General features: G+C 36.4%; 1 protein-coding gene across 3 annotated transcripts in view; it reads left to right on the top strand.

The window, feature by feature from the left end:
* LARP1B (La ribonucleoprotein 1B) overlaps positions 1-26,078 on the top strand; it is a 126,210-nt gene that overhangs the window by 64,422 nt on the left and 35,710 nt on the right. For 2 of the 3 annotated variants that reach the window (XM_027956279.3, XM_027956280.3), the window contains exon 12: positions 7,586-7,709. The exons of the other annotated variant lie outside the window; for it this stretch is intronic. In XM_027956279.3, the coding sequence (XP_027812080.2) occupies positions 7,586-7,709 (124 nt within the window). The remainder of the gene's footprint in view (positions 1-7,585; positions 7,710-26,078) is intronic. 3 annotated transcript variants of the gene reach the window in all.

Genomic DNA, 26,078 nt, shown 5'->3' with positions numbered 1-26,078 from the left:
GCTCAACCTTTTGATTGATTGGTCTAAGAAGACATAACTGTCTTCTCTAATGCAGTGAAGTCAAAAATTATTTGGGAATTGGTTCTAGAGTCCTTTTTAAGTTGAAAATTGAGTATGGCCAAAATACTCGTAAAATTCCATTTAACCAGTTATAAAGTATGTATATGGGTTTAAGCACAACGTCATATCATAATATGCATATGTAAAGTTATTATGTGTATGATAATGTAGCAGAATCATATTTATATAACACTCAAGTGTTTCACTGTTGGAAGCACTGGAGCAAATTTATGAAGATTCTAAGTTGGTGGCTCTTTCTGTTCATGGTCATCTTTTTCCTAAGAGCTGATATTTAGATTTAGTTAGTGTTTCTCTATGGTTCTCAACTTTTTAAAAAAAACATGGTGATGGTGCTCAGTGAAACTATAGTTGTTTGGATGGACACTTTACCTTTTAATCCTTTTTTTGGCCGCACTGCATGGCTTATAGTATTTTCTCAACCAAGGATCCAACCAGGGCTCCCAGCAGTGGAAGTGCAGAATCCTAACTGCTGAACCACCAGGGGATTCCCTGAACACTCTATCTTTTCATGGTCAAGACATTATTAAAATGTATATATCCCTTTGTTGTGTTTTTCTTTATGGGAGGTAACATTTTAGGGCTTAAGTTCTCCAGTGCATGCATATGTTCTTTGAGTAGAATGGTTGTTGCATTAAAAAATAATAACTTGAAAAAAGTTTTTGTTGTTGAACAAGTAAAATCAAATTTCTATAAGTTAAATATCAATATTGTTTTAATGTACTGAAGCTAAAGATTGTTTGGGTAGATAGGATGGGAGCAGATTGTGAAGCGTCTTAAAAGCTATGTAGAAATTTAGAATAAGGAGTGATTGTACTTCTTATAAAGAAAAGCAGTATGATCAAAATGTGGTTTAATAAGGTTTTAATCTCACAGAGGCATTAGTTTAGGTCAGAGTAGGGGAGGGCAGAGGATGAGTTACAATTCATTAATTGTAATCCAGGGATGAAATGAAGTGCTGAACCAAAGGGATAGCATTTATTATTTTTTCAACAAATATTCATTAATAGCCAGTTATGTTCCAGGCTTTGTGAGAATTGAAGATTAAGATACTATTTCCATGATCTTTTGGTACAGAAAGATTTACTAACCAGGATATAACACAATGATGCTAATAATTGATAAAATGTACTACATTTAACTTTTTGTCTCTTACAAAAGACACCATAAGAGAGTGAAAAGGCAAGGTTCAGAGTAGGGGAAAAACCATTTACAACATCTTGTAAAGAACTCTTAAAAGTCAGTGAGAGGGACAACTGTATAGGAAAATGAGCAGTAGAATTAAATAGTCCTACCACAAAAAAAAAGCTATCCAAATAACTTGTAAAAAGGTTTTCATCATTATTAGTCATCAGAGAAATACAAATTAAAACCGCAGTCAGATAACATATCTACCAGAGTGGCTAAATATTTAAATTTTTAAGTTTTGGGGGATAATTATAGATTCATAAGAAGTTGGAAAAATAGTTCAGAGAGGTCCATTGTACGCTTCATCCAGATAACCTTGAAAGGTTATCATCTTAGATAATTAAATCTAATATCTTAGATAAACCATAATTAAAGCACAATATTAAAACTAGGAAATTGATGTTCATTATCACAATGATAATATGTATGTGTAGTTCTGTGTCATTTTATCACATGTTGATTCACATAACTACCCTCAAAGTCAAGGCACTGAATTGTTTTTTCAGCATGAAGATCTCCCTTGTGTTCAAAAAAAAAAAAAAAAAATCTCCCTTCTGCTATTAAACTTACACCCATCTGCCTCCCTTCTGCTATTCCTAATCCTTGGTAGCCTCTAATCTGTTCTCTATCTCTGCAGTGTTATCATTTTGAGAATGTTACATAAATGGAATCATATAGCATGTTACCCCTTTGAGATTGACATTTTTTTCAATCATAATGCCCTTGAGGTCCATTCAGAATGTTTATATCCATAGTTTCATCCTTTTCAAAAGGACTAAATTTTAAAAAACTGGCACTCTCAAGTGGTGATGAGGATGTAGAGCAATATGAACTTACATATTGCTAGTTGGAATATAAATAGGCACAACTACTATGAAAGCGTATTTGCCAATTTCTACCAAAATTGAAGTGCACCACCTAATTTAGCAATTCCACTCCTAGTAAATACTCAATAAAAATGTATGTCATGTCTGCTGTCATAAATCACAGGGATATTTTTTGGGGTGTCTATCTCCTAAAATAAAGGGAATAAAAGCAAAAATAAACAAATGGAACCTAATTAAACTTAAAAATTTTTTGCGCAGCAAAGGAAATCATCAACAAAAGGGAATGACAACCTACCGACTGAGAGACATAATTTGCAAATTATATGACCAGTAAAGAGTTAGTATCCAACATGTATAAACAGTTCATACAACTCAATATGGAAAACAAAGACAAAAAAGATTAAAAAATGGATCAAAGAACTGAATAGACATTTTTCCCAAGAGGACAGGTGGCCAACAGGAACATGAAAAGATGCTCAGCATGATTAATCATCGGGGAAATGCAAATCAAAACCACAGTGGGATATCACCTCACATCTGTCAAAATGACGCTCATCCAAAAGAACGCAAATAACAAATGTTGGTGAGGGTATGGAGAAAAGGGAACCCTCCACTGTTGGTTGGAATGTATATTGGTGCAGCCACTGTGCAAAGCAGTATGGAGGTTTCTCAAAAATCTAAAAGTAGAACCACCACGTGACCTGACAATTCCAGTCCTGGGTGTATATCTGAGAAAACAACAAAAACACTTAATTTAACAAGATACACACACCCCAGTGTTCATAGCAGCAATATTTACAATTGCCAAAATATAGAAGCATCCAAAATGTGCATCAGCAGATGAGTGGATAAAGATGTAGTGTATGTATTTATATGTGTTTATGTGCACACACAGACACAATGGAATACTATTCAGCCACAAAAAGAACAAAATTTTGCCATTTGTGGCAATATGGATGAACTTAGCATTTGCTAAATGAAGTAAGTCAGAGGAAGAATGATCTCCTTTATATGTGGAATCTAAAAAACAGTGAACTAGAGAATATAACAAAAAAGAAACATTCTCATGGATATAGAGAACAAACTAGTGGTTACCAGCATGAGAGGAAAGGAGAGATGGGCAATATAGAGGTGGGTTAGTAAGAAGTACAAACTATTGAGTATAGGATAAGCTACCTTATCCTTGGTAGCTTGTACATATCCTTTGTATGTTGTACATATCCAAGGAATATAACCAATGCTTTATAATAACTATAAATGGAATATAACCTTTAAAAATTGTGCACCACTGTGTTGTACCCCTATCACATAGAATTGTTCTTACTGTTGTTTAGTTGCTCAGTTGTGTCCGACTCTTTGTGACCCCATGGACTCTAGCCCACCAGGCCCCTTTGTCCATGGGGTTCTCCATGCAAGTATACTGGAGTGGGTTGCCATTTCCTACTCCAGGGGATCTTCCCAATCCAGGAATGGAACTGGCGTATCCTGCAAGTCTCTTGCATTGCAGGCAGATTCTTTACTGTTGAGCCCCTGGGGATAGCCCTTATAATATAGAATATTATATATCAATTATTATTGTTCAATCGCCCAGTTGTGTCCAACTCCTTGCAACCCCATGGACTGTAGCATGCCAGACCTCCCTATCCTGCATCATCTTCCAAAGTTTGCCCAAGTTCATGTCCATTGCATCGTTGATGCCATCCAGCCATCTCATCCTCTGATGCCTTCTTCTCTTTCTGGCCTCAATCATTCCCAGCATCAGGGACTTTTCCAATGAGTCAGTCATTCGCATCAGGTGACCAAAATACTGGAGCTTCAGTTTTAGCATCAGTCCTCCTAATGAGTATTCAGGGTAGATTTCCTTTAAGATTGACTGGTTTGATCTCCTTGCAGCCTAGGGGACTCTCAGGAGTCTTCTCCAGCACCACAGTTTGAAGGCATCAGTTTGGTGCTCTGCCTTCTTTATGGTCCAGCTTTCACAATTACAAAATAAATGTCAATTATACTTCAGTTTAAAAGAAAAAGAGAGAAAGGGACTAACCTGGTGGTCCAGAGGTTAAGACTCCACACTTCTGCTGCAGGAGGCATGGATTTGATCCCTGATCTGGGAACTAAGATCCTGCATGCCTTGTTATGCAGCCAAAAAGGAGAGAGAAAAGAAAGAAACCTATACTTTAAGAGTTCCAGATATAGAAAACAAACTTATGGTTACCAGGGGATAGAGCAGAGGGAGAGATAAACTGGGAGACTGGGACTGATATATATAGACTACTATATATAAAACAGATGACTAATAATAACCTGCTGTATAGCATAGGAAACTCTACTCAATACTCTATAATGACCTAAATGGGAAAAGGATCTTAAAAAAGTGACTATATGTATAACTGATTCATTTACTGTACACCTGAAAGTAATACAACATTGTAAATCAACTATATGCCTATAAGAATTTTTTTAAAAGAGGGAAAAAATATATCTGTTGACCAAAGTAAGTGTTCTGTAAAAACAGTTATGGTAACATTTTTTATAATGACTGTAGTCTGAAAAGGACCTGAATGCTCATCAACAGTGGAATGGATTTTTTAAAAATCATGGTTTGATCATTACAGGGATGGACAAGCTTTTTCTGCAATTGTAGCACTGGAGCCAGCCATATGCAGTATATGAACAAATAGGTGTGGTTGTGTTCCAATAAAACTACTTAACAAAAACAAACTTGGCTTTTAGGGGCTGTAGTTTGCTGATCTCTGGTGTAGGGTCACAAACTATAAATGAATCTCATAAAGATATTTTCGTGTAAAAGAAACCATTTTATTACTTTTTTATAAAATTGAAAGACAGGCAAATGAATCTGTAGAATTAAAGTCAGAGTGTTGGCTATCTTTAGGAAGAAAGAGGGTAGTAATAGAAAGGTGCATGAAGGGTACTTCTAGGGTGCTTAGTTATCAGTTCAGTTCAGTTCAGTTGCTCATTCGTGTCCGACTCTGCAACCCCATGAATTGCAGCACACCAGGCCTCCCTGTCCATCACCAAGCCCTGGAGTTCACTTAGACTCATGTCCATCGAGTCAATGATGCCATGCAGCCATCTCATCCTCTCTCGTCCCCTTCTCCTCCTGCCCCCAATCCCTCCCAGTATCAGAGTCTTTTCCATTGAGTCAACTCTTCACATGAGGTGTCCAAAGTACTGGAGTTTCAGCTTCAGCATCATTCCCTCCAAAGAAATCCCAGGGCTGATCTTCAGAATGGACTGGTTGGATCTCCTTGCAGTCCAAGGGACTCTCAAGAGTCTTCTCCAATACCACAGTTCAAAAGCATCAATTCTTTGGCGCTCAGCTTTCTTCACAGTCCAACTCTCACATCCATACATGACCACTGGAAAAACCATAGCCTTGACTAGATGGACCTTTGTTGGCAAAGTAATGTCTCTGCTTTTTAATATGCTATCTAGGTTGGTCATGACTTTTCTTCCAAGGAGTAAGCGTCTTTTAATTTCATGGCTGCAGTCACCATCTGCAGTGCTTAGTTATATCTTTACCCAAATGGTGGTCCCACAGGTTCATTCACTTTTGACCCCTCATTGAGATATAAACTTATGATTTATGTTCTCAGTAATGTGTATATGTATATATAAATTTGGCTGTGTTATACCTTAGTTAATTTTAAAAATTAAAAACAAAACAAACATATAATTTGTGTTCTTGTCAGAATAGAACTGTTTATTCATTTTTGGCATGTGAGAAGCATACAATAAATGTTGACTGAAGTGAGAACTGCTAATAGCAAGTTCTATAGCAAGAGAAGGGCCAGTGAAGAGTAATGACTGAATTAGCTTGAAGAGTTTATTGAAGACTTTTGGGAAGTAATTTTGGTATGTAATATTGGGAAGTAATCATTTAAGACATTTTCATGGAAAAAAGATAGATCCTATTTTGAAAGGCTAATTGGATCTCATAAATGGTGTGAACTGGCAAGTAGCTATTCATATTTGAAGACAGAAGGAAAAGGTTGTTTGGTTAGCTGTTAAGAGCAAGATGTCACAACTATTTTGGAATTATGTTGTTTAATTTGATTCATCAGACAAATAACTTTGTCTTTTACCTGTGTCCATTCTTTTTAGATGTTACGCTGTAAATTTTAAGGTTATGGACATATTAGCACTGAGTAATGTAGACATGATATAGGGTTTATTGGGGGAAATAACTAGACGTAATACAATGTAAGCAGCCCCTCAAACTCTTCCCCCCTCCCCCCATGGCTTAGGCCAGGCTTGGATAGTCTTCATGCACTATGGCCAAATGACCTTCCAGTAGAGAATGGCCTTTACCTTTGTAATGTTTTGCATATTTGTAGTTCAGGGCAAGGAAAATCTAAGTAATTATGTAACAGAAATTAGAAGGGGGCCCAGGGACATGGATGGGCCCATTCTTCCTTAGAGCTAACAACATAGACCTACTCGGCATCCTTGCTGCTAAGTTTATAAAAGGGGTTTGGAAATGAATCTTCAGATCGATCTAGATTTATCTTCCATCATATGTTTCCCCTATTAGAAAATGAGGTAGAAACTTCTTGGACTAGTATTAAATGTCTACTGCTGCTGCTGCTGTCGCTTCAGTCATGTCTGACTCTGTGCGACCCCATAGATGGCAGCCCACCAGGCTCCCCTGTCCCTGGGATTCTCAAGGCAATGTGTTGCCATTTCCTTCTCCAGTGCATGAAAGGAAAAAGTGATGAAAGGGAAGTCGCTCAGTCGTGTCTGACTCTTAGTGACCCCATGGACTGCAGCCCATCAGGCTCCTCCGTCCATGGAATTTTCCAGGCAAGAGTACAGGAGTGGGTTGCATTTCTCCAACTTCCTTATCAGGGCTTTTTGCCACTAGTTCTAAATAAATTCTCTCATTTATTGAATTGTCTTCTAATAAATGACCCTTTATTCCAAGCTTCTCATCTGTGCTCATAGTACTTAATTTAGGATTCTTTTCCCTTTCTCTAAATTCTCATTTAAGGAGCTTCTTTTGTCTCATCTCCTCTGTGATGCCTCCCTTATGATCTTAATTCTTATACCAAATATTACACTTTTCAGATACTGTCTAATATTATTTTTATTTGTACATTTCTTTCTCTCCATCTAACTGGTAAATTCCTTAAGGATAGGAAATGTGTATTAGATTACTTTGTAACCTCGATAATACCTTAATGGTCTTGTGTCCCAATGCTCGATAAGTAATTAATGATAAGAATGTATGTTCTTATAATATGTTTTAATTATAAAATGTTTATAACATTTTAGGGTTCTTGATGCCACCTTTAGACTCTGAATATTAATTATTTTTAAGTATAATGCTGGATTCTTTATTGGAACATCTTTTTTTATTCTGTTGCAATCAATTCCGGTTTTTAAAACTCATTTTTTTGAGATTGGTATCAATTATTGTCTGTTGGTTACTCTCTTAGCCAGTTTAGTAATTAGATTCCTCCATTCTACTTTAGCAAGAAGTTGAGAACTTTAAGAAGCTAAATCTCATTAGTAAAGAGCAGTTTGAAAACCTAACACCTGAGCTTCCTTTTGAGCCAAACCAAGAAGTTCCTGTAGCAGCTTCACAGTCCAGGCAAGGTATGTAAGTCTGATTTTCTGTAAGTGTCTAAATAATATTAAAGCAGTTCTAAATTGTTTTTAAAGTTTGCTGCTTTGTTATTTGTGGAAAATGTTTAGATGTCTGATAAAAGGCTAGAATTTTAAAACTCAGCTTTTATATATCCTTTGATGAACTTCAAAACATTTTAAAGCCTTAAAAAATACAGATTGTAAATTTGGTAAGACAGCCATGTAGTAAGTGGACATAGTTGAAATTCCATCTTACTCTTGGTAAACAGGCAGGCAATCAATGACACAGGTGAACCAGGAGTTGTCTATTATATTACTAGATCATGCTCAAACTCAAATGCTTGCGTAAAAAGTAAGCTGAATTGGTTGGTTCTTTATGTGTCTTTCTTGATTTTAAGTTTGCTAGGAATCCTTTTCTTCGCAAAATAAGGAAAAATTTTCACTGACTTGTTGATTTCTTAAAATATACCATCAGTATAATTCTTTTGCTTTAAAGCCTTAGCTTTGTGTGAAAGTGGAAATACATTTGGGAGATTCATAAATTGAATCTGATATTTTCAGACAAGTGTAACTGATTTTATTATAGTTTTTCTGGAAGGCAGATTAAAGAAAAACTTTTAATTTGGAAAACTTCAGACATATGTAAAAATAGAGCAAATTGTATAATGAAATACCATTACCCATTATCTACCTATGCATTAGCTACTTAATCATCTTGTAGCCAATTTTATTTCATCTTGACTCCACTCATTCTCTTTACTTCCCATTGAATTATTTTGAAGCAAATTCCTAATTATATTATTCATATTTTTTATTTGTAAATATTTTTATATATGTTATTAAAAAGGACATCTATTTTAACACATAAATAACCCAGTACCATTATCATACTAAAATTGTTAGTAAAATTCCTTAATATGAAATATCTAGTTGGTGTTCAGATTTTCTCATTCCTCACTTTAAAAAAAAAATCAGGATCCTTAAAAGTTCCAAACATTGCAATATGTTGATATGTCTCTTTTAGTTATATAGGTTCATACTGGTTTTTTTTTTTTCCCCCTTGAACTTTATTGTTGTAGAAACTAGATTGTTTGCCCTGTATAGTATCTTACATTCTAGATTTTGCTGATTGCATCCCCATGGTCATCCAGCCGTTTTCTCGTCCTGAATTTTCTTTAATTGTGATTTTGATACAGAGGCTTGAACAGACTGAGGCTCACATTTCTGTAAGAATATGTCATATATTGTTTTGAAAACTACACCATGAGGCACATAATGCTTGATTCTTTCTTTGTGTTGGTGTTAGCTATTGACAGTCATTGCTTGTAGCTTTTGGTTCACATGGGGCTTCAAAATAGTGATAACTCTGTTTTCATAATTCTTTCTTAATTTAGTAGATTACGTCTGTAAAGAGAATTTCCATTAACTGACTGTTTATCCTGAGATAGAGTCCTAACAGGAAAAGGAATAAATGCTTAATTCTTTGTTTTTGTTTACTGTTTCCAAAGTAATGAGCTGGTTGTCTACATCTTTCTTTGGTGAGCAATGAGGAGTCTTTTCGGTTGTGATTTTAAAATTTTAAATTTAATAATTAATAATAATTTAAAAATTATCACTATGATCAAAACTATTCATTCATCAATAAATTTGGTAGAGTTGCAGGATACAAAATTAATATATATATATAGATACCAGTTGCATACTATCAAGGAAGTATCAGAAAGAGAAATTAAGGCAACCATCCCATTTATAATTACATTAAAAATAATAAAATACCTGTGAATAAACCTGCCTACAGAGGTGAAAGACCTATACTTGGAAAACTGTCAGAAACTGATGAAAGAAATTGAAGATGACAGAGACAGATGGAGAGATATACCATGTTCTTGGACTGGAAGAATTAATATTGTTAAAGTGAACATACTATCCAAGACAATGAACAGATTCAATGAAGTCCCAATGACAAACTTCCATGGTATTCCAGTGGTAAAGAATCTGCCTGCCAATGCAGGGAACACAGGTTTTGATCCCTGGTCCAGGAAGATTCCACATGCTGTGGGGCAACTAAGCCACTGCATGGAATCTCTGGAATCCACAAGCTGCAACTTCTGAGCCCATGAGCCACAGCTCCCGAAGCCCTCGCATCTTAGAGCCAGTGCTCCACAACAAAAGAAGCCACCACAATGACACACGCACACACCACAACTGGAGAGTATTAGCCCCCAACCTTCACAACTAGACAAAGCCCATCCACAGCAATGAAGACCAAGTGCAGGGCCCCACCCCCCTGCAAAAAAATGCCAATGACATTTGTCACAGGGCTAGAATAAATTGGAAGCACGAAAGGTGCCAAATGATTTTTTTCAAGACTCAAAGCAATCTTGAGAAAGAATAACAGTTGGAAGAATCAGAATCCCTAATTAAGACTATACTACAAATCTATAGCAACCTAAGTGTCCATCAACAGATGAATAAATAAAGAAGGTATGGTACGTATAGATATACTCAGTTCAGTTCAGTTCAATCGCTCAGTCGTGTCTGACTCCGACCCCATGAACCTCAGCACGCCAGGCCTCCCTCCCTGTCCATCACCAACTTCCAGAGTTCACCCACACCCATGTCCATCGAGTCAATGATGTCATCCAGCCATCTCATCCTCTGTCGTCCCCTTCTCCTCCTGCCCTCAATCTTTTCCAGCATCAGGGTCTTTTCCAATGAGTCAGCTCTTCGCATCAGGTGGCCAAAGTATTGGAGTTTCAGCCTTGACATCAGTCCTTTCGATGAACACCCAGGACTGTAATCCTTTAGGATGACCATAAAAAAAAAGAACAGAGTTTTGTGATTTGCAGGAACATGGATAGACCTGGAGGGCATTATACTACATGAAATAAATCAGACAAAGACAAATACTCTATGATATTTCTTATATGTGAAATCTAAAAAATACAACAAACTAGTGAATTATAACAAAACAAGAAACAGACTCACAGATACAGACTAGCGGTTTCCAGTGGGGAGAAGGAATGGGGGAGATTATGAGGTTAGAGGATTAAGAGATACAAACTATTATGTGTGATATAGGCTACAAGGGTATAGTGTATAATATGGGGAATATAGCCAATATTATTTATAATTATAAATGGAGTATTATCTTTATAAAAATTGTGAATCACTATATTGTACATCTCCAACTTATATAATGTCCATCAGCTATACTTTGATTAAAATATCACTAAGAACTGTACAAAAAAGATCTTCATGACCCAGATAATCACGATGGTATGATCACTCATCTAGAGCCAGACATCCTGGAATGTGAAGTCAAGTGGGCCTTAGAAAACATCACTATGAACAAAGCTAGTGGAGGTGATGGAATTCCAGTTGAGCTGTTTCAAATCCTGAAAGATGATGCTGTGAAAGTGCTGCACTCAATATGCCAGCAAATTTGGAAAACTCGGCACTGGCCACAGGACTGGAAAAGGTCAGTTTTCATTCCAATCCCAAATGCCAAAGAATGCTCAAACTCCTGCACAATTGCACTCATCTCACATGCTAGTAAAGTAATGCTCAAAATTCTCCAAGCCAGGCTTCAGCAATACGTGAACCGTGAACTTCCTGATGTTCAAGCTGGTTTTAGAAAAGGCAGAGGAACCAGAGATCAAATTGCCGACATCCTCTGGATCATGGAAGAAGCAAGAGAGTTCCAGAAAAACATATATTTCTGCTTTATTGACTATGCCAAAGCCTTTGACTGTGTGGATCACAAGAAACTGTGGAAAATTCTGAAAGAGATGGGAATACCAGACCACCTGACCTGCCTCTTGAGAAATCTGTATGCAGGTCAGGAAGCAACAGTTAGAACAGGACATGGAACAACAGACTGGTTCCAAATAGGAAAAAGAGTACGTCAAGGCTGTATATTGTCACCCTGCTTATTTAACTTATATGCAGAGTACATCATGAGAAACGCTGGACTGGAAGAAACACAAGCTGGAATCAAGATTGCCAGGAGAAATATCAATAACCTCAGATATGCAGATGGCACCACCCTATGGCAGAAAGTGAAGAGGAACTAAAAAGCCTCTTGATGAAAGTGAAAGAGGAGAGTGAAAAAGTTGGCTTAAAGCTCAACATACAGAAAACGAATATCATGGCATCCAGTCCCATCACTTCATGGGAAATAGATGGGGAAACAGTGTCAGACTTTATTTTTTTTTGGGCTCCAAAATCACTGCAGATGGTGACTGCACACATGAAATTAAAAGACTCTTACTCCTTGGAAGAAAAGTTATGACCAACCTAGATAGCATATTCAAAAGCAGAGACATTACTTTGCTGACTAAGGTCCATCTAGTCAAGGCTATGGTTTTTCCTGTGGTCATGTATGGATGTGAGAGTTGGACTGTGAAGAAGGCTGAATGCTGAGGAATTGACGCTTTTGAACTGTGGTGTTGGAGAAGACTCTTGAGAATCCCTTGGACTGCAAGGAGATCCAACCAGTCCATTCTGAAGGAGATCAGCCCTGGGATTTCTTTGGAGGGTATGATGCTGAAGCTGAAACTCCAGTACTTTGGCCACCTCATGTGAAGAGTTGACTCACTGGAAAAGACCCTGATGCTGGGAGGGACTGGGGGCAGGAGGAGAAGGGGATGACAGAGGATGAGATGGCTGGATGGCATCACTGACTCGATGGACGTGAGGCTGAGTGAACTCCGGGAGTTGGTGATGGACAGGGAGGCCTGGTCTGCTGCGATTCATGCGGTCGCAAAGAGTCGGACACGACTGAGCGACTGAACTGAACTGAACTGATGATCTCTTACATGTATTAGATGAATTATACTCTCATCTTGTTGATAACTTGTGCTGTTTATCAATTTATTGACTTTATCTACCTTTCATTGCTTTGTTTTGTGATAATGGAGTTGGATTCTTAACTGTCTTATTTGCCAGCTGGCCTGATGTTAATTAAGTTTTGTCAGTATTCTAGTTGCTACTGAGTTGCTTATTGTTTCTAGGCCTTTTCCACTGAAAGAGCTTGGAAATTTTTTTAAGGAAAATTACATTATGATTTTATGTTAATAATTTTTGTTCACATTTAATATTAAAGGTTTTATTAAATTTTATATTTGTACTGCTTTTTACTTACATAAAAAATATTCCTATGCACAGTAACAGAATTGTTTGTCCTATAATAATTTAAGAATAACAATAATATTACTGTAAATACTAAAAGCTTAGTTGTTTTAAAGTTCTTTAAACATTTAAAATTTGAACTGTTTAAAACTTTATACTTTTAAACTTTAAAAATGTTCTTAGGGTATTCCACTAGGGATCTTCAGAGTAATTATAAGATTTTTCATTTTGTTTAATTTGAATACCTTAAAATTAACAATTTATGCCCCTCCCTACATCATAGAATTAAAGTCCCATGAGGTATATTTTATTTATTTTTATTTATTTAAATTCCTGGGATCGACTTTTAACTTTATATAAATTATGCTATGCTATACAATGCAGTTTTAAAATTCAGTGACTCAAAGTCATTTAAAGTGATTATTGAAGTCAGAGTTAGCATGTGTATTTTTTTCATGGTTAAAGAAATGACCATGTTTTCATTTTATTTTTAATTGCATAATAATTACTTTACAATATTGTGATACTTTCTGCCATATGTCAACATGAATTAGCCATAGGTATACATATGTCCCCTCCCTCCCACCTTTTTTCCCCATCCCACCCCTCTAAGGTTGTCACAGCGCACTGACTTTGGGTTGTCTGCATCATACAGCAAATTCCCACTGGCTGTCTATTGTTACATATGGTAATGCATGTGTTTCAATGCTACTCTCTCAAATCATCCCACTCTCTCCTTCCCCCACTGTATCCAAAAGTCTGTCCTTTATGTCTGCATCTCCCTTGCTGCTCTGCAGTAGGATCATCAGTACCATCTTTCTAGATTCCGTATATATGCATTAATATACCATATTTGTCTTTCTCTTTCACTTCACTCTGTATAATAGGCTCTAGGTTCATCCACCTCATTAGAACTGACTCAAATTCGTTCCTTTTTATAGCTGAATAAGATTCCAGTATACTCTTACGTGTATGTGCACCACAACTTCTTTATTCATTCATCTGTCAATGGACATCTAGGTTGCTTCCATGTCCTTAGCTATTGTAAATAGTGCTGCAGTGAACACTGGGGTACATGTGTCTTTTTCAAGTATGGTTTCCTCAGGGTATATGCCTAGGAGTGGGATTGCTGGGTCTTATGGTAGTTTTATTCATCGTTAAGGAATCTCCATACTGTTCTCCACAGTGCCTGTATCAATTTACATTCCCACCACAGTGCAGGAGGGTTCCCTTTTCTCCACACCCTCTCCAACATTTATTGTCTGTAGATTTTTTGATGATGGCCATTCTGACTGGTGTGAGACAATAGCTCATTGTAGTTTTGATTTGCATTTCTCTAATGTTAAGCAATGTTGAGCAGCTTTTCATGTGTTTATTAGTTGTATATATGTCTTCTTTAGAGAAATGTCTGTTTAGAAGTGACCACATTTTAAATAAACAAAGGTTTCATGTTAGCATCTTTGTTTGGTTTGGCACCTTGGACTATATCCTCTGAGAACTATTAAAGAAATATGTAAAGTCTTGGAATAAACTATAGATTACCCTCTGATCCCCTGATAGTATCAGTAATTTTTATTGTTAACTGGGCAAATGTATTGCTCTGTGCAAAGGGAAAAAATATAACACTTTACTTTCAAAAGGAAAGAAGCCTAGAGGATATGGTTCACAGCTACAAAAATACATGTGATTCATTTGAAAATGGAGCCCTTTTAAAGACAGTGATCTAGTCAACCATCAGTATCTTCCATTGCCAAAAGTAAATATTCTCTCACATGCAGTTTGAATTGCATCATATCTGCCGCTCTTCATGTTACTCATTTTCAGTTCAGTTCAGTTCAGTTCAGTTCAGTCGCTCAGTCATGTCCGACTCTTTGCGACCCCATGAATCGCAGCATGCCAGGCCTCCCTGTCCATCACCATCTCCCAGAGTTCACTCAGACTCATGTCCATCAAGTCAGTGATGCCATCGAGCCGTCTCATGCTCTGTCATCCCCTTTTCCTCCTGCCCCCAATTCCTCCCAGCATCAAAGTCTTTTCCAGTGAGTCAACTCTTCGCATGAGGTGGCCAAAGTACTGGAGTTTCAGCTTCAGCATCATTCCTTCCAAAGAACACCCAGGGCTGATCTCCTTCAGAATGGACTGGTTGGATCTCCTTGCAGTCCAAGGGACTCTCAAGAGTCTTCTCCAACACCACAGTTCAAAAGCATCGATTCTTCGGCACTCAGCTTTCTTCACAGTCCAACTCTCACATCCATACATGACCACAGGAAAAACCAGAGCCTTGACTAAACGGACCTTTGTTGGCAAAGTAATGTCTCTGCTTTTGAATATGCTATCTAGGTTAGTCATAACTTTTCTTCCAAGGAGTAAGTGTCTTTTAATTTCATGGCTGCAGTCACCATCTGCAGTGATTTTGGAGCCCAAAAAAATAAAGTCTGACACTGTTTCTACTGTTTCCCCATCTGTTTGCCATGAAGTGATGGGACCAGATGCCATGATCTTCGTTTTCTGAATGTTGAGCTTTAAGCCAACTTTTTCACTCTCCTCTGTGGTATATTCACATAAAGGAAAAATATGCAGTAGTGGGAAATAAAAGATCTAAAGCTATTTGTGATGGTTTAATCTTAAAAGTAGAGGATGTAAAAAATCAGTTCACTAAATTTAGCGCTGTCTTACATAAAATTCATGGATACATGGATAGCTTGTAGAAACCATAAAGAGCAAGGGTAATTAATTTAAAAAATTTAATATAGTGTTTCAGTTCAGTCGCTCAGTCGTGTCCGACTCTGCAACCCCATGAACTGCAGCATACCTGGCTTCCCTGTCCATCACCAACCCCTGGAGCCTATTCAAACTCATGTCCATTGAGTCGGTGATGCCATCCAACCATCTCATCCTCTGTCATCCCCTTCTCCCACGTTCAATCTTTCCCAGCATCAGGATCTTTCCCAGTGAGTCAGTTCTTCACATCAGGTGGCCAAAGTATTGGAGTTTCAACTTCAACATCAGTCCTTTCAATGAATATTCAGAACTGATTTCCTTTAGGATGGACTGGTTGGATCTCCTTGCAGTCCAAGGGACTCTCAAGAGTCTTCTCCAACACTACAGTTCAAAAGCATCAATTGTTCGGCACTCAGCTTTCTTTATAGTCCAACTCTCACATCCATACATTGACTACTGGACAAACCATAGCTTTGACTAGACGGACCTTTGTTGGCAAAGTAATGTCTCTGCTTTTTAATATGCTGTCTAGGTTAGTCATAGCTTTTCTTCCAAGGAGCAAGTGTCTTTTAGTTTCATGGCTACAGTCACCATCTGCAGTGATTTTGGAGCCCCCCAAAATAAAGTCTGTCACTGTTTCCATTGTTTCCCCATCTATATGCTATGAAGTCATGGGACTGGATGCCATGATCTTAGTTTTCTGAATGTTGAGTTTTAAGTCATTTCTTTCACTTTCATCAAGAGGCTCTTTCATTCTTCTTCACTTTCTGCCATAAGGGTGGTGTCATCTGCATATCTGAGGTTATTGATATTTCTCAATAATCTCTTTGTTGACCCAGGGATTGAACCCGGGTCTCCTGCATTGCAGGCAGATTACTTACCATCTGAGCCATAGGGAAATCCCTAGGAAAAACATACTGCTATGTATAAAATTGATAAGCTACATTATACATTATAATGTACAATACATAGGAATATAGCCACTGTTTTGTAATAATTTTAAATGGAATAAAATCCATAAATATGTTGAGTCACTATGCTGTATGCCTGGCAATCTTGATTCCAGCTTGTGCTTCATGCACAATATATATATAGTGTTTAATATATATACAGTGTTTAATTCCTGAGAAATGGATGGAATTCTCTCTGGAGAGTCTGCAAATGGTTTGCCTGCATCTGAAATTTATGTTTCGGCCTTGGTGGGTTTCTGCGTACCAACCTGGTACCCACATAAAATGATTATGCTCTTTGAGTAAAGTCTCAGATATTTACCAAAAGATTTTTTTTTTAATCCTGTGTTTTTGGAAAGCTTGAATTTTTTCCTTACTTAGTTTCTTGTTCTCATTTTCATTTCTAAATCAACTGTATTTTAAAGTCTGTGTGTGTGTATGTGTGTATAAACCTTCATGTGCTATAATCTCCAATTTTTAAAAATATGAACAAAAATAAAATTAAGCACAAATTAAGAAGACAGAAATCAATCCAATATATTGCTAAGAAATGTTGACTAGATTAACTTTCAGTTAGAAAGACAGTTATGGGTTGGATTTAAAGGATATTCAGCTCTATGCTGTTTGTGTGTCATAAGTATACACAAAGATTAAAAGGTGAAAGGATGGGAAATGCTGTAAAACACTGATAGTAATTAAAAAAATTGCTGTTGCTTTAAAAAATAGAATTTGAGGTGAAAAAAAAAAGTATTTTGTTTTCACTGTCGTTAATATCTATCTTCCTTTTTATCCTCTAGACCTGATCCGAACACACTTCCGGCCCTCACACCCCAAATCAGCTTTAGCTAGTGCCTTTAGAGATCTTTGTGTTTAAGATGGGTCAAGTCAATCATCATCTTCCCTGACAGCAATGGATCAATCATTCTTTGTCTTGAAATATTCTTCTTCCTAGACACTGTTTGCTTAGTTCTCATTCAACTTCAAGGAGTCTTTTATTTGCTGCTTCTTTCCCATTTCCCCAGGCTTTGGATGCTTTAGCACTTAATCTTCAAATTTCTTCTTTCTGATTCTCAGTAACTCTGCAAGTAATAGTATTTAGTTTCATGTTTTTAAATGGCATCCTTATACTAATGAGTATCAAATTTATATGTATAGACTCCATCCTGTATTCTGAATAAATAACTGTGTATCAACAGTTTCACTTGGATATTTTATAAACATTTCAAACTGCATATGGTGAAAATTCGAAGTCTTAATTCTCACCCCTTTCCAAGGAATTCTCCCAGACTTCCACATCTCTATGATATGTTAACTGTATCTTTCTAGTTGTACAGGGGGAAAAAAAATCTTGATATTATTTTTGATCTCTTTCTTTTTCAACCTCTTATTTCTTATTCCTTGGCAGATTATTTCCATTATCCTTTAAAATATACCCAGAACCTAACCACTTCTCATCTTCACTACTTCTATCACTCTCACAAAAGCTACCATCATTTTACATTGGTTAATTATAATAACTCCTAATCTGTCTCCTTCCTTTCATTCCACTTTACAGGGATCCAGAATTGTCTTTTTTATTTCTTTTTTTAAAAGATAAGATATCATTTATACTCAGTAAATTTCACTTTTTGCATAAACAGATTTGGGAATTTTAACAAATACATAGTCTTGCAATTACCACCTACTCAAATTACAGCACAGTTCTGTTGCTGCTGCTGCTAAATTACTCTGCTCAAATTCTCCTATGTCTCTTTGTAGCCAACCCTATGCCTAGCCTTTGGCAGCCTGTTTTTTGTTTTCTACTCCTATAATTTTGCCTTTACCGGAATATCATATAAATGGAATTGTATAGAGTGTAACCCTTTGTGTCTGGCTTTTGTTTACTGTAATGCATTTGAGATTCACCATATTTTATGTGTCCTTTTTAATTGGTAAGTAATATTCCATCACATGGATGTAAGCAATTTACCATTAGTTGAAGAACGTGTGGGTTGTTTTTAATTTTTGGTGATTGTGAATAAAGATGCTATAAATAGTTGCTTAATAGGTTTTGGTAAGACAATAAGTTTTCATGTCAGTTGGGTAAATACTTGGAGTGGGATTGCTGGGTCTTGTGGTAAGTGTTTTTAACTTTATAAGAAACTGTCTAATTGTTTTCCAAAGTGGCTATGTCATTTTGCATCCCACCAGTAATGTATGAGGGTTCCCATTGCTCCATGTCTTCACCAGCACTTGGTACTGCAAAGTTTTAAGATATTTTTGCCTTTTATTAGGTATGTAGTAGCAACCCACTCCAGTACTCTTGCCTGGCAAATCCCATGGACGGAGGAGCCTGGAAGGCTGCAGTCCATGGGGTCGATAGGAGTCAGACATGACTGAACGACTTCGCTTTCACTTTTCACTTTGATGAATTGGAGAAGGAAATGGCAACCCACTCCAGTGTTCGTGCCTGGAGAATCCCAGGGACGGGGGAGCCTGGTGGGCAGTTATCTCTGGGGTCGCACAGAGTCGGACACGACTGAAGCTACTCAGCAGCAGTGTCTCATTATGACTAACAGTGCTGAGCATTTTTTTTTTTTTTTTTTTTGCTATTGGTATATATTTGGTGAAGTGATTGCTCAAGTGTTTTGAGATTTGTTTTTTTTCTTTTAGTTGTTTCCTTGCTGAGCTTTCAGAGTTCTTTATTCTAATCCAAGTCTATTACCTATATAATTTGCACATATCTTCCCCCAATCTAAAGATTTTCTTTTCATTTCTTAAGAATGCCTATTGGGAGTTCCTTGGTGGTCTAGTGGTTAGAATCCAGGACTTTCTCTGTTGTGGCCTGGTTTAATCTCTGGTTGGAGAACTGTGATCCTGTAAAAACTGCGTGATGTGGCCAAAAAAAGAGTGCCTTTTGAAGAGCAGAACTTCTTTTTTTTGGTTGAATTGGGTCTTTGTTGCAGTGCAAGGGGGTTTTTCTGGTTGCAGTGCACAGGCTCTAAAGTTTCAGTGCATTGACTTAGTTGCTCTGTGGCATGTGGGATCTTAATTCCTTGACCAGGGATTGAATCCACATCCCCTACATAGGAAGATAAATTCTTAACCATTGGACCACCAAGGAAGTCCTTATAACTGTAATCTTAAAAATCAATATGTGCCATCCACCTTTTTTCTCTTTTTATTTCCAAAATATTTTGACTATTCTAGTTTCCTTGCATTTTCACATAGATTATAAAAGTAGCTTACCTATTAAGCTATTTTTATTAAAAAAAATAGCTTATCTATGTCTATAAAAACTCCATATAGTATTTTGATTGGAATTGCATTGAATCTACAGTCTAGGAAGAATTATAAAATTTTAACAGTATTGAATCTTCCAGTCTATGAACATGATATACTTCTCCTTTTAAGTATTTGTTTGTTCTTCAGTGTTTTATAGTTTTTGTTGTATTTTGTACACATTTTATTGCCTATGTCCCTAAGTATATTATGATTTTGGTATCGCTATAAATGGTGCTTTAAAATTTTTATTATCCATTGTTTATTGCTATTATATAGAAATAGGATAGATATTTTTCATATTATTCTTTGTGGTGTTAATTTTAAGTGTCAGCTTAACTGAATCAGAGGATACCCAGATGTCTGGTTAGACATTGCTTCTGGGTGTCTTTGTGATGCTTTTTCTACATGAGATAAGTATCTGAATTGTTGGGCATGATAGATTGTCATCCTCAGTATCAGTGGACATCATCGAACCCATTGAAGGTCTGAACAAAAATGTGGAGGAAGGAAGAATTTGCTCCTTTTTTGCTGTCTCATTGAGCTGCTGTTGCTGCTGGGTCGCTTCAGTCGTGTCTGACTCTGTGCAACCCCATAGACGAACGTCTCATCTCATCTTGGGCTGGTATTTATATCATTGAGTTCCCTAGGTCTCAGGCCTTTGGACTCAGAGCTGAGTTACACCACTGGCCTTTCTAAGTTTCCAGCTTATAGATGACAGATTGTGGGATTTCTCATCCTCCATAGTCTTGTAAGCCAGTTCCTCATACTAAATCTTCTTTTCTATCCTACTGGTTCCTTTACTCTGGAGAATCCTGACTAATACAGTTTTGTATCCTGTGATATTGATAAACTTACCAGTAATAGTTCTAGTAGCTTTTTCTGTAGATTCTTTGATATATTTTACATTGATCGATTTCTGCATAGTCATGTTGTCTGTGAATAGCTGCAGTTCATTTCTTATTTTTATATATTTTCATTTATTGTCTTATTACATTGATTGGGAACTCCAACATGATGTTGAATTGAAGTTATAAGACATCCTTGCATTGTTTCTGATTTTAGGAGGAAAGCATTCAGTCTTTCACCATTAAGTATGATGTTAGTTATAGATTTTATTTCCAGCGTACTGAGAGTTTTTAAAAAATTTTTATTTAATTGGAGGCTAGTTACTTTACAATATTGTGGTGGTTTTTACCATACGTTGACATGGATCACTATGGGTGTACGTGTCCCCCATCCTGAACCGCCCCCCACCTCTTCCCCATCCCATCCCTTTGGATTGTCCCAGTACACTGGCTTTGAGTGCCCTGTTTCATGCATCGAACTTGGACTGGTGATCTGTTTCACATATGGTAATATACATGTTTCAGTGCTATTCTCCTGAGAGTTTTTAATCATGAATGGATGCTGATTTTGGATGGGGGGGTATTTTTTCTGGATCTTTTGAAATGATTACATGTTTTGTTTTAATTAGCTTATTTATATTGTGAATTGCATTGAATTATTTTCAAATAATGAGCCCAGGATAAACTTTATTTGACTGCGACATATTACCCTTTTTATACACTGTTAGATTCCATTTGCTTTTTTTTTTTTTTTTTTAGAGGAATGAAGAATATTGGTTTTTCTTGGATTATCTTTGCTTGATTTTGGTATCAGGGAATACTGCCTCATAAATGAGTTACTAAATATACCCTCCTCTTCTGTGTTTTGGAAGAGTTTGTATACAGTTGTTATTGTTGATTCCTTATAGAAGTGGTAGAATTTGCCAGTGAAGTCATCTGGGTCTGAAATTGTTGGAATGTTTCTAACTATTAATTAATTTTTTTAAGAGACATGGGCCTATTTAGGTAATCTAGGTTTTCTTGAGTGAACTTTTGTAGTTTATATATTAAAGAGTTTGTCTGTTTTGGGAGGTGTTTTTAGTAATATTCCTTTTTTATTCTTTCAATGTTTCTAGGGTCTTTAGAGATACAGGAATACCTCAGAGATATTATGGATTTGGTTCCAGACCACCATAATAAAGTAAAATACCACAATGAAGCAAGTCACAAGAAATTTTGGTTTTACAGTCTGTATACAGTATGTGTATACTATACTGTGGTCTATTAAGTGTGCAATAGCATTATGTCTAAAATAAAAATGAGCATATCTTAGTTTAAAAGTATTTTATTGCTTAAAAAATATGATAACCATCATCAGAGTCTTCAGTAAGTTATAATAGTCCTTTTCCTGGTGGAGGGCCTCGCCTCAGTGTTGATGGCTGTTGACTGATCAGGGTTGTGGTTGCTGAAAGTTGGGGTGGCTGTGGCAGTTTCTTAAAATAAGAGAACTATCAAGTCCACTGAATTGGTTGACTCTTCCTTTCATGAACAATTTCTCTGTGACATTTAATGCTGTTTGATAGCATTTTACCCACAGTAGATCTTTCAAAATTGGGAGTCAGTCCTCTCAAACTCTGCAACTGCTGTATCAACTAAGTTTATACAGTATTCTAAATTCTTTGTTGTCATTTCAACATTCTTCATAGCGTCTTCATTAGGAATAAGTAGATCTTATCTTAAGGAACCACTTTCTTATGAGATTACAGCAATTTAGTCACATCTTCAGTCTCCACTTCTAATTATAGTTCTCTTCCTATTCCCACTGGTTGGGACTACACTTTGAAAATAGTATTTTAGCCTAATCCTTGGAATATCAGTCTTCTCTGATAAACTTTTAGCAGAAACTGTATGGTAGACAATCACAATTGATATTCCCAAAGAGTAGATGGCCTGGTCTTCTGTGTTTTAAAGCTTTTTTGAGGTATAATTTCCACAAAATTAACTCACTTGAAGTGTATAGTGTGATTAATGTCAGTAAATTTGTATATTTGTATACCAGTGCCATAATTTAGTTGTTTTGTTTCTGTTTTTAAAAATTTATTTGACTGTGCTGGGTCTTAGTTGCAGCACATGGGATCTAGTTCCCTGACCAGGTATCAAACCCAGGCCCCGTGATTAGGAATATGAAGTCTTAGCCACCATATTCCCTGGGGTTGGAAGTCCCCCATAATTATTGTTAAATTGTGTCATGCTAAAAGTTACCTCACAATCATTTGCAGTCAATGTCAGCACTCAATTTCAGTCTGATATAACCAATGATCTGCTTTCTGTCTTTATGTTTTTGCATTTCCTAGAAATTTCATATAAATGGGATATATGATTTGTAGTCAATGTGTCTGGCTTCTTTCAACTAATATAATATTTTTGACATTAATCCATGTTGTTGCTTATGTTAGTACTTCTCTCCTTTTTGTAAGGTGTAGTGTTCTGTAGTATGGACATATTTCATTTTGTTTATCCATTAAATAGATGTATATTTGTGTTTTTTTTCCACTTTTGGCTATTATGAAAAATGCTATTTTGAACATTCACATATAAGAGATGGCCCATGATTTTAATTAAAAAGAAGTTATAATATCTAAATGATATTTGTATGTCATCTTTGTATTTTATAAAAAAATACTTTTTAATATATTCTTATCTCCTAACTAGTTATATTTCTAGTAATATAATTTTTATACTGAATATATTTTATGTACTTGCAATTTTCTTAACTGTTTTTGGTAATTTTTTTGTCAAAATATTATAAATTGGTAAATGATACACTATACAAATTTTGTTAAATGTTTCTTTTGAGATAACAAAAAGTACTCTATAGATCTTAATCTTCATAAAATTGGTATATCTGCTCTTGGTGATGGGTCGAATTCAGGCCGAATTCAACTTGGAATAAAATCAATGTAAAAGTGAAATAAAACTTTAACTTTTTAATATGAAAATGTTCAGATAAAAATAAAAGCAGAGAGAACTGTTGATGAACTCCCATGTACTTATCTTGGGCTTCCCCTTGTGGCTCAGCCGTGAAAAATCAGCCTATAATGCAGGAGACACAGGAGACTCAGGTTCAATCCCCTGAATCGGGAAGATCCCCTGGAGAAGGAAATGACAACCTACTTCGGTATTCTCGTCTGGAGAATGCCATGGACAGAGGAACCTGGAGGGCTATAGTCCATGATATTTGGACTCTCTCTTTGAGAGAGTTGGACAGGACTGAAGCACCTGAGCATGTTTACTGATGTTATCACTGAGTTTAGATGTTATCAGCCAGATCTATTCATCATCAAGTTTCCCTTAATTTTTTTTTTCCCCAAGGCTTTTGCTGCTAGAGCAGTTTTAGGCTGATGGCAAAATTTAGAGGAGAGTACAGAGATTTCACGTTTATACCCTGACCCTAGCTTGCTTGCTATTACCCATCTGGTGAAAGAGGTTGCCTCCTCAGAGCAATAGCCCACATCAGAGTGGTACATTTGTTACTACTGATGAGCCTACATTCACACATCATAATCAGCAGAAGTCCATAGATACATTAGCATTTACTTTTTTTTTTTTTTTTAGTTTCTGTTTTTCTTATTCTTTTAAAAAAAGTTTTTAATTTATTTTTGGCTGTTCTGGCTCTTTGTTGCTGTGTGTGAACTTTCTGTATTTGCAGTGAGTGGGGCCTACTGTAGTTGTTGTATGAGGGCTTCTCATTACGGTGGCTTCTCTTGTTGCAGAGCATGGGCCCTAGGCTTCGGTAGTTGCAGCATGTGGGCTCAGTAGTTGTAGCTCCTGGGTTTAGTTGCTCTGTGACATGTGGAATCTTCCCAGATCAGATATCAAACCCGTGTCCCCTGCATTGGTATGAGGATTCTTAACCACTGGACCACCAGGGAAGTCCCAGCATTTACTCTTGGTGTTGTATATTCTGTTGATTTGGATAAATGTATAATGAAATGTAGTCATCATTATAGTGTCATATATAGCATTTTCACAGCCCTAAAAACTTGCTCTGGGTTCTACCTATTCATCTCTGCTACCAGCCCCTAGAAACAACTGTTTGTTGTTGGTTTTTTTTTATCATCTCCATAGTTTTCCTTCTCCAGAAGGTCAAATAATTGGAATTTTGCAGTGTGTAGCCTTTTCAGATTGAATCCCCTCACTTGGTAATATGCATTTAAGGTTCCTTTGTGTCTTTTCATAGTTTGATAGCCCATTTCACTGAATAACTATCCATTGTCTGGGTATATGACAGTTTATTTATCCATTTACCTACTGAAGGACATCTGGTTGCTTCCAAGTTTGGGCAGTTATAAATAATACTGCTTTAAATATCCATGTGCAGATTTTTGTGTGGATGTAAGTTTTCAGCTCCTTTGGGTAAATACCAAGGAGGGTGACTGCTTCATGGTATGTAAGAATATGTTTAGTTTTGTAAGAAACTTCCAAACTGTCTTCCAGAGTGGCTGTACCATTTTTCATTTCTACAGTACCACCATGAATGAGAATTGCTGTTACTTCATATTCTCATCAGCATTTGTTAGTGTTGTTGGTGTTCTGGATTTTGGCCAGTCTAATAGATGTGTTGCAGAATCTCATTGTTGTCTTACTTTGCAGTTCCCTGATGATATCTGATGTGGAGTATCTCCGTGTGCTTTTTGCCATCTATATATCTTCTTTGGTAAGGCTTCTGTTAGGTCTTTGGTCCATTTTCTAATCAGGTTTTTGTTGTTATTGTTGTTGAATTTTGACGGTCCTTTGTATATCTTGGATAATAGTCCTTTATCATATGTGTGTTTTACAAATACTGTTTGACATTCTGTGGCTTGTCTTTTTATTCTCTTCAAAGTGGTGTTCTCAAAGCCGAAGTTTTTCCTTTTACAGAAGTTAGTATAGCAATTATTTCTTTCATGGGTCGTTAAATCTCTCCTCAGCATTTTACCAATGATTTTAGCAGATATTGATGAATATTTTCCTGATCCTCTATTTCACTAGAGTTGCAATATAGTCATCTTCTAATTTTGTTATTCCTTTTGTGTTTCTTAACCTAGAATTCTGTAAGGAAGAATTTTTTCTTTTAATTAATTCTTTATTTACTCTGGAATTCAATTTACAAAAAAGACAGGTTAAATTCTTTCTTCTTTCCTTGTATTCTATTGATCATTTTCAGAATAATGAGTTGGTGCCATAGCAGCCTAGAAATTTGATTAAATTTTAAAGTAACCATTATGAACTCATGGAGTCTGTTTATTTGATGTTCTTAGGCCAGTTCAGTCATTGTTTTGACTGGCAGTGTCTCCTAAAGTTTGCTGCTATGTCTCCATGAACCATGCTAATATTTTCATTTTTAACTTCATTGCTTTCTGGCTCAAGATTTCCTAGGCTTTTATAATACTTTGTGCTTCCGACTTTTTTTTTTAAAGAGACTAATCAGTGGAAAGTAGAATTTA

This window comes from Ovis aries, chromosome 17 (assembly GCF_016772045.2).
Source record: "Ovis aries strain OAR_USU_Benz2616 breed Rambouillet chromosome 17, ARS-UI_Ramb_v3.0, whole genome shotgun sequence".
Lineage (NCBI taxonomy): Eukaryota > Metazoa > Chordata > Mammalia > Artiodactyla > Bovidae > Ovis > Ovis aries.
This window is presented reverse-complemented; position numbering and strand designations above follow the sequence as displayed.